The sequence below is a fragment of the Schistocerca piceifrons genome, chromosome 5, assembly GCF_021461385.2.
Source record: "Schistocerca piceifrons isolate TAMUIC-IGC-003096 chromosome 5, iqSchPice1.1, whole genome shotgun sequence".
Lineage (NCBI taxonomy): Eukaryota > Metazoa > Arthropoda > Insecta > Orthoptera > Acrididae > Schistocerca > Schistocerca piceifrons.
The window spans coordinates 670409690-670425281 of NC_060142.1; the positions used below are offsets into that span (position 1 = coordinate 670409690).

The 15592-nt window shown below is 40.5% G+C and overlaps 1 protein-coding gene across 1 annotated transcript in view; it reads right to left on the reverse strand.

The window, feature by feature from the left end:
- Positions 1–15592, reverse strand: part of LOC124798110 (ceramide transfer protein) — a 204400-nt gene that overhangs the window by 61444 nt on the left and 127364 nt on the right. The window contains exon 8 of the mRNA XM_047261367.1: positions 2300–2502. Coding sequence (XP_047117323.1) covers positions 2300–2502 — 203 coding nt within the window. The remainder of the gene's footprint in view (positions 1–2299; positions 2503–15592) is intronic.

The window sequence follows — 15592 nt, forward strand, 5'->3', positions numbered from 1 at the left end:
CACAGGCCGTGTATTATGAACAGGTGCACGAGTGTGTTGAGAGATGCAATCGCCATACCTGAATTGCTCTTCAACAGTGTGAAGCAAGCAGGAGCTTAAAACATCAATACAGGCCTGTGCTGTGATAGTGCCACGCAAAACAACGAAGGGTGCAAGCCTCCTCCATGAAAAACATGACCACACCATAACACCAACACTTCCAAATTTTACTGTTGGCATTACACACACTGGCAGATGACATTCACTGGGCACTCGCCATACCCACACCCTGCCATCAGATTGCCACATTGTGTATCGTGATTTGTCATTCCACCCAACATTTTTCCACTGTTCAATCATCCAATGTTTACACTCCTTGCACCAAGCGAGGTGTCGTTTGGCATTTACAGTCTTGATGTGTGGCTTATGCGCAGGCAGTCGACTATGAAATCAAGTTTCCTCACCTCCCACGTAACTGTCATAGTACTTGCAGTGGATCTTGATGTAATTTAGAATTCCTGTGTGATGGTCTGGATAGATGTCTGCCTATTACACATTACGAACCTCTTCAACTGTCAGCGGTCTCTGTCAGTCAACAGATGAGGTCGGCCTGTATGCTTTCGTGCTGTACATGTCCTTCATGTTTCCACTTCAGTATCATTGGACCTAGGGATGTTCCGGAGTGTGGATTCAAATGGATCTGACCACTGTGGGACTTAACATCTGAGGTCATCAGTCCCCTAGAACTTAGAACTACTTCAACCTAATTAACCTAAGGACATCACACACATCCATGCCCGAGGCAGGATTCAAACCTGCGACCGTAGCAGTCGCGCAGTTCCAGACTGAAGCGCCTAGAACCGCTCGGCCACACTGGCCGGCAGGAGTGTGGAAATCTCGCTTACAGATGTATGACACAAGTGACATCCAATCACTTGACCACGTTCGAAGTCTGTGAGTTCCGCAGAGCGCTCGATTCTGCTCTCTCACGATGTCTAATGACTACTGAAGCTGCTGATATGGAGTTACTGGCAGTAGGTGGCAGCACAATGCACGTAATATGAAAAAAGTATGTTTTTGGTGGTGTCTGGATACTTTTGATCACATAGTGATCTGATGGACAGGGTGAGTAGCAACTTACAGCTGTTTGCTGATGATGCTGTGGTGCAGGGGAAGATGTCATTATTGGGTGACTGTAAAAGGGTACAGGAAGACTTACAATTTCTTGTTAGTGTGATGAATGGTAGAGTGCTGTAAAAGAGAGAGAGAGAGAACGCCACAAAGTGATACAAATGGAATGAGCACAACCTACTGATAGCAGGGAAGGTAAATGGTTGACTTTGTTTTAGTGGGAGAACTTCAGGCTAGTGTAGTTCATCTATAAAGCAGACCACATAGGACAGCAGTGTGACCCATTACTGCATACTGATCGAGGTTGCATTAAAGGAAGACGTAAAAGCACAATTTGACACTGGTAAGTTTGATTACCATGAAAGTATTATGAAGACACTACCTGAAGTCAAATGGGAAACCTTGGAGGGAAGATGGCGTTCTTTTGTGAGGCACAATCGAGGAAATTCAGAGAACCAGCATTTGAGAACAACTACGGAATGATACTACTCCTGCCAATGTACATTTTGTCTAAGGACCACAATGATAAATTAGGGCTCATATGAAGGCTTATAAATAGTAGTTTTTCCCTTACTTTATCTGGGAGTGGAATAGGAAAGAACATGACCAGTAATGGTACATGGTATGCTGCACCCTGCATCACATAGTGGTCTGTGGAGTATGTATGAGGATGTAGATGTACTCAGTTTCAGAGATAAGGATTTATTAGTAGTGATATAGAGGGTAAACTTACTACACCATGCACCATATTACACAAAACAGAATGTGGCACACTTTACATAACATGAGAAAAACTACAAAGGTGATAACTCAGTAGTGCTCCAAATAATATCTGTCAAAGTAATAGTCAATCGACTTTGGATCTTGCCAACTCTGTTCCCGTACCTCATTAGCCAATTTCATAATTAGGCTTCTTCAATTCTCTCCCTCATTTCCTCCATCCACTTCTATGCCCATGTATACATCAGCAAACAAATATTACTGTTTTCACTTTGTTCTTTAAACATCTCTTCTGGCACAGTCATTAGACACTGTAACATTACTGTTCAAGGGTCTAATTTCTGAAATTCACCATTGTACACAATACAATACAATACAATACAATACATTACCTTTATTTCCCTACACAATAAAAATGTTTGTTGAAATAATATTCATGTATAATACTCTTGACAGCAATTGTACTGACCGGAAACTCGCTGCTGTCAGTGGAGTGATTACACACTATCCATAAATCCTGACTGTCCCTGTCCTTGTCATCCGGTACTTTACGTATGTGAGACCAGAAGAGTGAGTCTCGCTGAGATGCCGGCCATATACGTTTGTGAACCTGTAGGAATATCAGCGTGTCCTCGGAAACTTTCTCGAGCACTGTCATCTGCTCAATAGTGCCTGGAAACAAAATAATTACAAATTCTTTAGTTGTGGCAACATGTATTTACTTTCAAAAATCAACACAGAACCTAGTTTAAATTTCTCATTCCTTTATTGTAAATTGCTAATTAAAGTGACTGAAAGTGTACTAGCCCATACTACATACAATTCACCTGTAAAATGTTATTTAGCTACTTAATACATAAATAAATAAAAGAAAGCCGATGAACTGGATTCCAAAAATATAAAAGCTATGTTGGAACTATTAAATAATTCCTTCCCAAAAAATGTGTAAGTGTTTGAGAGATGAAGTAGTAGTTCCAGATCCCCTATTAGGATGGTAATAAATATATTGCAATATTGTGGCACTACGAGATGTGAGATGGCAAGGTCAAGGACGAATAGATATGATATACCTCAGTATTCTTTGCTGTAGAGTGGAGCAGAAAGAAGAATAGGTCAGTCTGGAACAGGATTTATAACAACAAATGGATAAAGAGAAGTACTTTGGAATTTGAACCTATAAAGAAAAAACTCAGTAGACTCAAAATTAAAGATGTCCTTGCAAGTACATGCAGGAAAATACAACCTACTGCTAGTTTTGGGAGAGTTTATTGCAAAGGTTGTGGGAAACCAATGTGAAAGAGTATCAATGAGATACACTTTACGCAAGAAAAAAGAACTGAGAATGGATCTATGCCATGTCAGTTTTCTACTAGTAAAAACTGTAAAAACAAACCAAATAAAAATTACAGACACCCTGACAGCAGACGAGGAAATAATAGGAGGAATAGAAGTGAGAAAGTGGTGAAAGCAGCAGCACAAGAAGCAAGCAAAGAAATGAATGAATGGGTTGATGATGAATGTAAACTAGCGATAGACAATAGAAATTCAGCAAAACTGAGAACGCTACAGAGAGAGAGGCAACAAAAATTTGGAAGTGTATAAGGAAGCAAGGTCAAATGCACATATGATACATATGAAAAAGAAATGACCGGAGACAAAATTTCAAGGTAAAAGAATTAATGAAACAGAAGGCAACAAGAGAATTGTATCATGTAATATGAAGGACAAGGAAAAATCACAGATGGGGGGAAATAGGGTGATGATCTCTTTACAGTTCTGTTTACCTTAGCTCTAAACAGTCTGATACAAAAAACACAAAAAGAGAGGTACAATAATGATTAAATCCTGCTGGATGCATGCAAATGCAGGTACTCTTGCAATTGTGGCAAAATGCTTAAAGAAATGTAATGGTAGCAGAAAGAGAAAAATTGAACTGACTGTAAATGAAAACAAGACAAAAATACGTGATAAATTCCAGTTCTAGGCTAGAAGAAAACCACATGGCTTGAAGGGCTCTAATACACGTTTCAAAGTTGTCAGTTACTTTCATTATCTAGATGTCCTTTTAACTAGTGAAAATAATATGAAATAATCTGTAAAAGAAAGGATACAAGCAGGAAATAGAGCCTATATACAAATTTTCAGTTATTGAGATAACAGGGTGTTCCTACCTGTAGATTGTGGAACATGTTGGAACAAAAGTCATCTGGTCTTTGAGGTTATACTTGGGTCAATCCAGCAACGGGCAGAGTAGATTGAGAAAACCAGTCTTGCACACGGAGTTTTAACAAAGCTTACAATCTTCACCATTGTCCTTAAAACTGATCGTGCCCCTGGTTCTGAGTCAAGTAGAATGGCTTAACCAGACTTCAAAGGTTCTGTGACAAACTAGGCTGTGACTCCTTGGACAGGGGAGGGGGGACTTCTGATGAGTGACAGTATATAATTAAAAAGCAAGCAATTAAGTCACCAAACAATTAAAGAAATTTTATCTTATATACTTCCTGTTCACATCACCTCAGCATTTACTGCGATAGAATTATTTGCGATGGGTGCAATCCAGCAGCGCAGGAAGAGAGGTGGTGGTGGTGGTGGTGGTGGTGGTGGTGGTGGTGGTGGTGGTGGCACTGGAGGAGGAGAAGGAGGCAGTGAAAGAGGGGTTGCTTCAAGAAGTACAAAATATTCATATTTAAGTAAATTAACATATAAATTTTGAAAATACTTCATTTTTAGAATATACTTTCTATTCACATCTTCTTGAAGTAAGATATGTTATTTGTCTCTAAAAAGTTGACAAGCCTTCTTATGGTTCATGTATAGCCGAAAATGCTGAAGTAGTATGCAAATGAAATCCCTCCAACCCGGACGCAGAAAAAAAACAATCAGATAACAACTTGGGTCAGTCAGTTGTCTCACATTAAGTGAAAATACTCAAATCTGGAGAGTAAGTAAAAATATTTGATTTGTATAGCCAACATAGCCACAGAAACTACTTTCATTCAGTTGTTTCACCTAACGGGGTGGGGTGGGGGAGGGAACCACATGGGGGGGGGGGGGGGGGGAAATTGACAGGCCAATTGGTTACTAAAACCAGTCAATTATACTATCACTAGCATGTCTTCCACATAAATCAACTATGACCTTTGTTTCAAATGTTAACCTCCAATTCACTATCCACTCTCTGTTCTTGTGATTGTATAGTGACACATACCGACTAATTTGGATACAACTCAAGGCAGAGTAAAGTAAAATTACTTGTATAGTGACACGCACTGGGTAATCTGTACACAAGTCAAGTCAGGGGTAAAGTAAAATTACTGAGTAAATGCCTTATTTATCTGTATGCACAAGAGGAGATTGTGTTGATGCTGGCCAAGACCAATAGAGAAAAGTCTTCCCATCCACATGGTACTTAATTGAAAATTCTGCAGCATCCAAAACTACAAATTGTGCTATACCCAAATGAAGAATTAAATTAGACAAGTTCTCGAAGTCTGGCAGAAAAGTAATTATTTTAAACACCTCCTACAAAGGTACCCTGCAATCCTAAGATTTATAGACTTATCTGTCCAAACAATACATTTATTAAACTGCAAAAATATCTCCTCTATGAAGGTTTTCTGATACAAAGAGATTCTCAGTCTCAGCCCATGCCAGTTTGGCTTCACACAGTATAACTCTATTGAGGATGCTGTTTCCTGAGCAACAACATAGTACATAACGTCTCCGATAACTACAAGATTACAGTTAGGATAGACATCACAGGCACCTTTGACAATTTACAGATATCCCAATTTTCTTATATGAATGTGTGAGCATTTCGTAACTGCTTCCGTGACTACTGATGACATATGAGGGCTGTTCAAAAAGTAAGGTGACTTTTCAAATTGCACAGGCAACATACATTTGATTATCATTTTTTTAATTTTATGTTGGTACACATGTCCCAAACATATGTTCACAGGTTCAAGTGCACAGCATACTTCATTTGTTTTTGACAGATAGAAAGGTTAGATGTGTTTATGTGTGCTCAGTGATTTTCAATTATTATAAACAATGGAGCAAGAAATTAACATCAAATTTTGTGTGAAAAATGGAATCAAGTGCTCTAAAACACTTGAAATGTTGACAATGATGATCCTGATTTGCACGAAAGAGTCGTAACTGATGATGAAACATGGGTTTATAGTTATGATGTCGAAACCAAAGCCCAATTGTCCCAATGAAAACATCCTGAAGAGCCAAGACCGAAAAAAGCACACCAAGTTCAATCAAATGTCAAAGTTTTGCTCGCTTTATTTTTTTCCATTACCACGCATAGCGCATCAGGAATTTGTGTTTCAAGGTCATCCAGTCAAAAAGGAGTATTACCTTGTCGTTATGTGCCGTTTGCGAAAAGCAATATGCAAAAAACATCCAGAATTGTGTAAGTACAGTTCATAGCTTTTGCATCACGACAGTGCACCTGCTCACTCATTGTTGCTAGTGAGAGATTGTTTGGCCAAAAACACAACCGGCCATCCCAGTCCAATGGGCCGCGAGCGGGGCAGAAGCTACATGGGACACGGACATATCTGCACAAACAGCCGTATAGCAACTGTAAGTCCATTTCTGTGCACACCAGGAGGTAATCTTGCTGACCAGAAGCCAAACGTTGATTGGTGGACAGCTACCAATCGTTGACGACATGGACATCCACAAATAGCCTCTTTGCTTCCATCTCCCCTTATGTCCTGACTAGCCAATCATATTAGAGGGCCATTTAAAAGTTTTACAACAGTGACGTCAGACATCGATAGTCTGTAATAAATAGAAGCACCTATCCCCATGCAAAACCAGTTGTGCCCTGAGGAAGGCCATTGCAATTTGGCCGAAACGTCGGTTTTAGTTTATTATTGTTGTTAGTTTTTAGCAATGACACGGCATAATACCCAGAAGAATTTTAATAACTAAGCACACTCAAGTTTGCGATCTCAATCTGCTCTTCCATTTCAAAGCTTCATGAAAATTAGATACCCATAAATCCTTATCTTTCCCCATTACCTATCTTGACCTTCAATTGCCTAAAAATATTAATATACCTTTAACACTTAGCGTGCGGTTGATGTAACATTACGGCAACTGTAGGAAATGGGAATGTGCAGCGGATGCACTGTAATACTACTTCCTATCAGTTATGATGATTTTCGTGCAGTTGATGTAACATTATGGCAACTGTAGGAAATGGGAATGTGCAGCAGACGTACCGTAATACTAATTCCCACCAGTTATGGTGATTTTCTGAGTTGACAAACATATATTTATGACACTGGAGAAGACAACAGCAATTGAACATCAAATCTGTTGTTTTATTACACCAGATTTATAAGATTTCAACTATTACAGAGTCATCTTCAGTGTTAAAAATCACAAAACAGAAGAATCAGGGAGAAATATAATATAGTTGACACCATATTGTAAGTGCAACAAAAAGCACCACACAGTTACATACCGCATAGCAACAGGTGACATTAGTCCAAAGTGTCACGTAGTAAACAATATTGGTGTAGAGCTTACAGGAGTCTAACATTAAATGAAGCCGTTGCTTACATGGTTGAACAGGAGGAAAAAGTGAAGTCAGAGCCACGTGCTGCCTTCTATCGAGGCTCTGGTGAATAGATGCAGGATAGTAAAGCTATATAATTTTTAACAAATTTCTTTAAAAAAGTGCTGAACAATAAAACCACAAGTGATGGTTAAACATGGAAAGCAAATCATATGTTTGGAGCCATAAATATTACCTGCTCAATGGCAGTAAGCACAGGATAGTATGTCACGTATTTTTGCATTAAAAACTAAAGGAAGAGGACCCATTTACAATTCCATACAATACAAAAAGCACAATATTAAAATAATGTACCAAAGCAATTAAAAATGATAGGAAATGAAGATAGTACAATAAACCAAGACATACCCTATATGAGCATAAACTAACATAGTAAAACTTGTAAAAATGTGTTAGTGCCATCTCTGGGCTTACAGTGCAAACACGTGCGATAAAACAGTATACAACATCAGAAGGTGTGAAGCTAGCCAATGGTGCATACAAAGTGAACATACAAGTAAAATAAAGAAATGCAACAGAGAAGAGAGAACACGGTTATTTTCAAATGCACACCCTCTCTGGGCTAATATAAGATAAAATTAGCCAAGGAACAAGACAACCACACTTTTTGTTATTTTTATGCCCCCAGAAACAAATAAAATTATAAAAAATTGTATAGGAAGTTAAAAAGGGCATCCATAAAAGATATGAAGTACCAACTTGAAATGTCTAACAACATACGGACACAATATGTACTAGTAATACGACACACTTGTGGTGATAACAGAAAAGCCAGCAGTACATTAAGCAATGGGATAGATCTCATTATGAGCTACAGATCAACTGTTAATTTCTGATTTTTGATAAATCAACTGTTGAATGTCTTCAAGAAGCCACATGGCAATATCATCATCATTTACACATTTTCTATCACTGCAAATGCAATCGCATTGAGTTGTCGGATCTTTGTGCTAAGTGGTGCCATGCACCTAGCAAATTCCAACAATGGACTGCACTAATAGCACAATAATGGAAATGTGTTAGACATCATCCAACACTGGAGCTGTGTTGGAAAATTGTAATGTCGGACATAGTCCGACTGTGGACCAGGAAGGGTTAATCCCGGTCGTATGACAGGGTTATGGAAAATAAAATATGCTCATACAACTTATTTATGCACTACTGGCTATCTTAATACCTTTCGATGATGCCTATACTATAAGCCCTAGTGCCAGTGTATTTTATCAGTTGGACAACGTGAGTTTATGTCCCAAAGGGAATACTTCAGTTTATTGCACTATTTTTATTTCTTCTAAATTTTAATTGCTTTGGTACGTTGTTTTAACACTGTACTTTTTGTGTTGTGTGGAACTGTAAATGGATCCCCTTCCATTAATTTGTAATGCAAAAATACATGACATACTATCCCGTACTTACTACGATTGAGCGGGCTATGCTTACGGCTCCACACATTAATTGCTTTCCATGTTTATAGCCATTACTTGTGGTTCCATTGCTCAGTACATTTTTAACAATTTTTTTAAAAATTATATAGCTTTACTATCATGCTCAACAGGGGGCATCACATGGCTCTGAAGTCACTCTTTCTTCCCGTTCAGCCATGTAAGCAATGGCTTCAGTTCATGTTAGACTCCTGTAAGCTCTACACCTGTTGTTACATGGTATGTACTGTTCCGGCATAATAAAAAGCAACCACAGAGAAGGCTGTGAAATGACATCAGTCAATAGCACACTGATCAGGACGTCACCAAGATAGGAGCAGCATCTAGACAAAGTGAATATAAGCGATTCTCCCGCCAGCCTTAGGCAGACAGTATTAGCACAGTACCAGACTCGCAGACCAGCACAGTATTAGCACACAGTACTAGGAAAGCACTACGATAGTAGTGTTGTGTGATCCATATCAATTGTTTACATGGACCTTGTATACAGCAAAGGACTTTGATTGTTTGCATGTTGCTCATCACTTGTGACACTGTTGTAATGTCAAAGTTAAGTACTGTCAATCTTCTGTTTTGTAATAAAAACTATTAATCTGATTTTCTTGAATTGTTGTATAGCATTCTGAGACCACAGCACCCTTTAGGCATCCTATACGAGACGAGTGGGCAGTACCCCACATTTGGCGACGAGGTCTAACAACCGAACTCCGCACCTGATGGCCACCGAATTTTCTATTTTTTTTTTTTTGCTGGAGCCCTAATTCTGTCTTTCATTGATTTAACAGTTTCTTGTCGTTTTTGCTAATCAGTGTTTTCAGGTGGGCATTGCAGAAATTTTCCTTGCTTTTTTTTTGCTTGCTTGCCTTGTCTGTTAGTTGCATTTTGTGTCTTCCAAAATGCCCACCCCGCCTCTCCCATCCCCTGCTCAGGTGCCACATCTGCAAGTGTTAAGATGCCACACAGCTAATGCAGATGTTTCAGTTCCAGACGCAACAGATCTTGCAAGTTACTCAACACGGTGCAGCAGCTACTAGCCAATGCTGCGCACCCTACAGAACAAGCACCACCTACAGGAACACCCATTGTCATACCACCTTTTTGGCAGTTTAGTGAACAAGGAGAGGAATGGCTCGAGTGGTTGTCCCAGTCTGAGGCCCACCTCCTAGCTCACAATGTACCAGTTACTGTGAAAAGCCATTACCTATTATCAACGACAGGAAGTGCACTGTTCTGCTTAATCACAAAACTTTTCCCTAAGCCACTCCGAGTGAACTTGCATGTGATCAAGTTATCTCTTCACTGACTAACTATTATGACCAACGAGTGAATATGATAACAGGTAGGTATCAATTCTCTAATTGCAAAAAATGGTCAGAACAAACTTATAGCGATAACAGATTTGGAGGTTATGACAAGGAAATACAAATTCAAATGTGCTTGCGGTGCTTTATATTAAGATGTTATGTTGCGTGATGTGATCATGTACAATGCACCTGATGCCAAACTCAGAGAACAAATTTTCAAACAGTCTGATCCATCATTTCAGCAGGCAGTACAAATAATAGATCAGTACAATTCAGGTCCCTTGTCAGGTCATAAGTTTGAGCGGCCAGCTATTTGTCGTGTCAAGTCCCTTAGTTGTGATCGGCCCATTCGGCGACAGCTCGCCACGCCGAGTAAATGATCTTCCACGCCACATAAGCAGTTCGCTAAACAGGTGGCTACACAGGTGAACAGAATAAATTCTTGCCCTCGGTATTATTCACGGCACAAATGTCAAGACTGCCCCTCCCGACAAGCTCAGTGTTATGCTTGTGGTAGGAAAGGACATGTAGAATCTGCATGTTTGCAATGGAACAAACATAAGAATTCAGCCCACTCACAAAAATCTAGTCACAAGGCCCAAGTCACATGCAGTTTCTTCAGCGATGCACCAGTCAAACGAGCTTCTTGTTCATTTACTTCTTTGTGGGAAATTTCAGTTGGACACAGGTGCCTCTGTCACACTGCTAAATCGTCACTCATATGAACTGTTAGGCTTCCCACACCTGTCCAAAACTAGCACGCAATTGATGGCTTATAATGGACAAGACATTCCCATTCTCGGAACATGTACTTTGCCTGCCATGTATAGCTCGCATATGTGAACAGTGCCTTTTATAGTGCTACAATCACACGAGTGTGAGAACATATTTGATCTTGATTCTTTTGATTTGTTTGGCTTTAACATTCAGGACAATGTGTTGTCTGTCTCTGCATTTCAATGCAAAAGACAGTGTAGATAGCTTGCCAAAAGAATTCCCAAATGTCTTTTCTGAAGTTTTAGGCAAAGCTAACAATTTTGTTGCACATGTTACTCTGAAAACAATGCCCAGACAAAATTTTGCTGGGTCAGAATTGTTCCCATTGCATTACGGCACAAAGTTGCTGCTGAACTTAAAGAATTGCAAGATAACGGAGGTAGTGCACCCATATCACATTCGACTTTAAATCTACAGTCAACCCACAAACTGATATTGATACTTATCCATTGCCATGCTCAAGAGGGTCTCATGGACAGCTGGATGCCGCTTTTCAAAAATTGATTTGCATGACGCGCATCTTTAAATACCGCTTAATGACGGATCTCAAAACGTGTGTGTAGTAAATACTCATTTGGGCTTGTTTAGATATTTGCGTTTGCCTTTTGGCAGTGCTTCCGAACCCACCATTTACCAATGGTATTTGAAACAGCTGACTGCGCAAGCTGACTGTTCAAACTATTTGGATGAGATTGTAGTAGCAGGTTGTACACCGGAAGAACATATTGCAAATTTACCTGCTTTGTTTTGTGTGTTATCTGATGCAGGACTAAAGTGTAGACTGGACAAGTGTGATTTTTAAAAACCTGAGTTGCAGTATCTTTATCATGTCATAACAGTCAAGGTGTACAGCCTTTCCAGTCACATTTGTTAGCAATACGAAATTTGCAAGTTCCTAGCAATGACACAGAATTGCAGCCAGTCTTGGTGAAAATGAACTATTGTATTCGGTTCATACTGAATGCTGCACAAATAGAGGCTCCACTGCATACAGTGTGTCACAAGAACGTCCCCTTTGTTTCGACAGATGAGTGCCAAGAAGCTTTTCACTAACTTAAAGATGCATTGCTCAGTGACTGATGATCAGTTCACTTTGATCCTGACAAAGCAGTCGCACTGCAATTGACACTTCCTCGTACGGAAACGGTTCAGTGCTTTCACACAGAATTGGTGATAAAGACAGGCCTATTGCTTTCGCATCGAAAGTGTTGTCCAAAGCTTAGTGTAAGTATTCATAAGTTGGAAAAGAGGCTTTGGCTATTGTGTATGGTGATGCCAAACTTCACCACTATTTGTATGGCAGAAAATTCTACTTAGTAATGGATCACAAGCCTTTGCAGTCCTTGTTTGATCCAACGAAACTGGTTCCTATCCAAACTGCCCAAAAATTGCAAAGATGGGCTTTGTTGTCATTGTCTCAATACCGGCATGAGATTGTGTATCATCTGACAGCTCAACAAGGTAATGCGGGCACACTTTCATGGCTTCCGATTGGCCCTGACACACACTTTGGTGCTTCTGCTGCATCTTGTTGTCACATCGGTGCTCAGGATTCCGAAATGTTCAGTCTTTTCCGCTGAACTATAGCAAAACTGCACCAGTCATGGAAGCTGATTCAGATTTGAACATTTTGCTAAAATACAGTCACACATCTTGGCCTTGTTCCTTGCATAGCATAAAGAACTCTGCAGTGTGCCGATACTTTGCCCATCAGCATAGCCTCGCTGTACAGAAAGGAGTGATTCTTGTTCGAAATGAAAGTGGACAGTCACGTGTGTTGATCCCTAAAGCTTTGCAAAAAGAAGTGTTGCAGTTACTTCAAAAAGGACACTGAGGGATTGTTCGTACAAAACAGTTAGCGCATCGACACTGTACTTGGCAGGGTATAGACATCCAAATAGAAGAGATGAAGCCACAGTGTCAGGTATGTGAGGAAAAATCAGTCCGCTCCACCACAAAAATTCTCTGCTTGGCCTAAGTTGCAATTGCCATGGCAATTTGTGCACATGGACTTGCAGGACCTTTTTGGAACACTCAATGGTTGATTGTGGTTGACTCGTAGAGCAAGCTTCCTTTTGCTCTGCCAATGAACGCAATAACTCATTAGCACAATTCAGGTGTTGACATCGTTTTTTTGCCTTGAAAGTTTACCTGCAGTAATAGTGTCAAACAACGTCCCTAAGTTCACGTCAAATGAATTTGAAACATTCTGCGAATGCAATAGCATACAGCACCTAACTAGTGCACCATTCCACCCACAGTAAAACAGCGAAGTGGAATGTTTTGTCAGAACATTTAAGCAGCAGATGGCCAAACTTTGCTCCGCAGGCACCAGGGGTCAAGCATTGCAACTGTTTGTTGCCTCATATTGTTGAGAACCATGAGATGGATCATTGTAGGTGGAACTACTTCACAGCTGCCTCCATCGGACACTGCTCCACCCTCCTTGGCATCCAGTGCACAATGAAGTCCACAAATATCGCTTTGCGCTGCACGGTATTGCCTTTTACAGGGTTTTTTGCAGCAGCAGACGGTGGGCATGAGGCGAGATTGTCTGTCAATTTGATGCTTGCATGTATCTTATTTCAGATCCGGATGGCTTGCAGCACTGCCATCAAAATCAACTTTGCCTCTGTCAATGTGCACGATTATCTTCCCCCAGATTCACGGGTCCAGAGGACAGTGCGGCCATAGCAGCCCCCAGAGGGTGTTATCATGACACTGCGGGACGACCCCATGGAGACGGAGCCTTCACTGCCTCTGTCTCCTCTCGTCCTACTGATGTAGCTGGAACTGCCCTTACCGCAGCAATCGCTGCCTTCTTCATCTGGTTCATGGCAGCAGGAGGTGGGCGAGTACCCTTCTGGTCATTTTCTGGGGGACGTTTCCGTCAGAGCACAGGCCAGCCGGATGGTGGGGTACAGCTGGAAGCTTGATGTTCCCTCCAGCCACAGCTTCCAGCCCAGCGATGCGCCCACACTCCTGCCACTCCCCCCCTCCCGCCATGGTCACAGTCCCTACAAGTAGACGATCTGTCACTTTGGGGGGAATGTTCTGGCATAACAAAAAGCACCAATACAAAGATGAAGAACGCAACTGCAGAGAAGGCTGTGAAATGACATTGGCCCATAGCGTGCTGACCAGGACGTTACCACAATAGGGGTGGCATCTAGGTGAAATGAATGTAAGCGCCACTTCTGCCAGCCTTGGCCAGACAGTATTAGCACATACAGACCAGCATAGTATTAGCACTGTACTAGGAGAGCACTCGATAGCAGTGACGTGTGATCCGTATCAATTGCTTACATGGACCTTGTATGCAGCAAAAGACTTTGATTGCCCATCGCTTGCGCCACTGTTGTACATTCAAAGTTAAGTATTGTCAATCTTCTATTTTGTAATAAAAACTATTAATCTCATTTGATTGAATTGTTGTATAGCATTACGCGAACGCAGCATCCTTTTGGGTGCCCTATACGAGATGAGTGGGCAGGACCCCAAATGTACCATATTAACTACACTATAAAATGACCCTGAATATAAGACCGCACTCCCCCTCCCCCTTTTTTAAGAAATTCCTTGAGAAAAAAATATTTTTTTAGCATACTCTGAGTAATTAACATCACAAACTTTTATTGACGTAAGGTATCTGCCTCAACTATTAACATTACATCCATTCAAAACATAATCATTATCATCCCAACAAGACAGCTGTGAAACATATATCTTCGTTGCCACAAATATTTGACTTTCCTGCGGAATATGCTGCAATTTCTGAGGCAGTAGTGACGATGGGACCTGAGAAACTGTTTTTTCTGAACACACTGCAGATTTCGCACCTATACTGAAATGGGAATGTTGCACATCTCTTGCTTCCAAACATATCATCTGCCCGACACTCTCATTGGCTGTGTAGAACCAGCAGCCAACACATCCCTATCATTCCAGTAATGCCTCAAAGTGAGCATCAACAACATTGAGGCACAAAACACTTAATACGCCACTAGCCCCAATTTAGACTTTTAGCACCTTCTGCAGAAATTTATGCTATTGTTGAGTTTCTGTCCATTTTTAAAGTCAATTCGACTCTGAGTACAAATGGATTCAGGCAAACTACAGTTTAAACATGGTAGATGTTCACAAAATGCCAAAGTACGCAGTGTACATTCTCACTGTTACCTGTATGATGAAACCTGCTGAACACTCCCTTCCCAGCACTCATCGTAGTTCTCGGCCAAACTGGCAATACTGTCCCCCTCCGACAATCCAGTGTTGCACTTGGGCAACAATGAAACATGAATGGCAACGACGTATGTCATATGTAATAAGAGCAACCAATACATAAATGAAAGATCGCAATCATGAGTCAGTCCAATTCTCGAGCTTTCACTTGTCCCGTTATCTGGTGACTCGTGTAGCTATTATCTCCACAACAGGTTTTTCCACTGAATTTGATCTTGCAATAACAATTACAGACATTTTAATGAGATCTACTTGTGGATTAATTATATTTCTCATTTCATCTAAATCCCATCTTGGTCTAAAGCTGATGAAAATCTGGCAAGGTTTTTTCCTGATATTCTAATAAGTGAACAGCAAACAAATTTCTCATTTGCAACCCACTTGGTAGATCA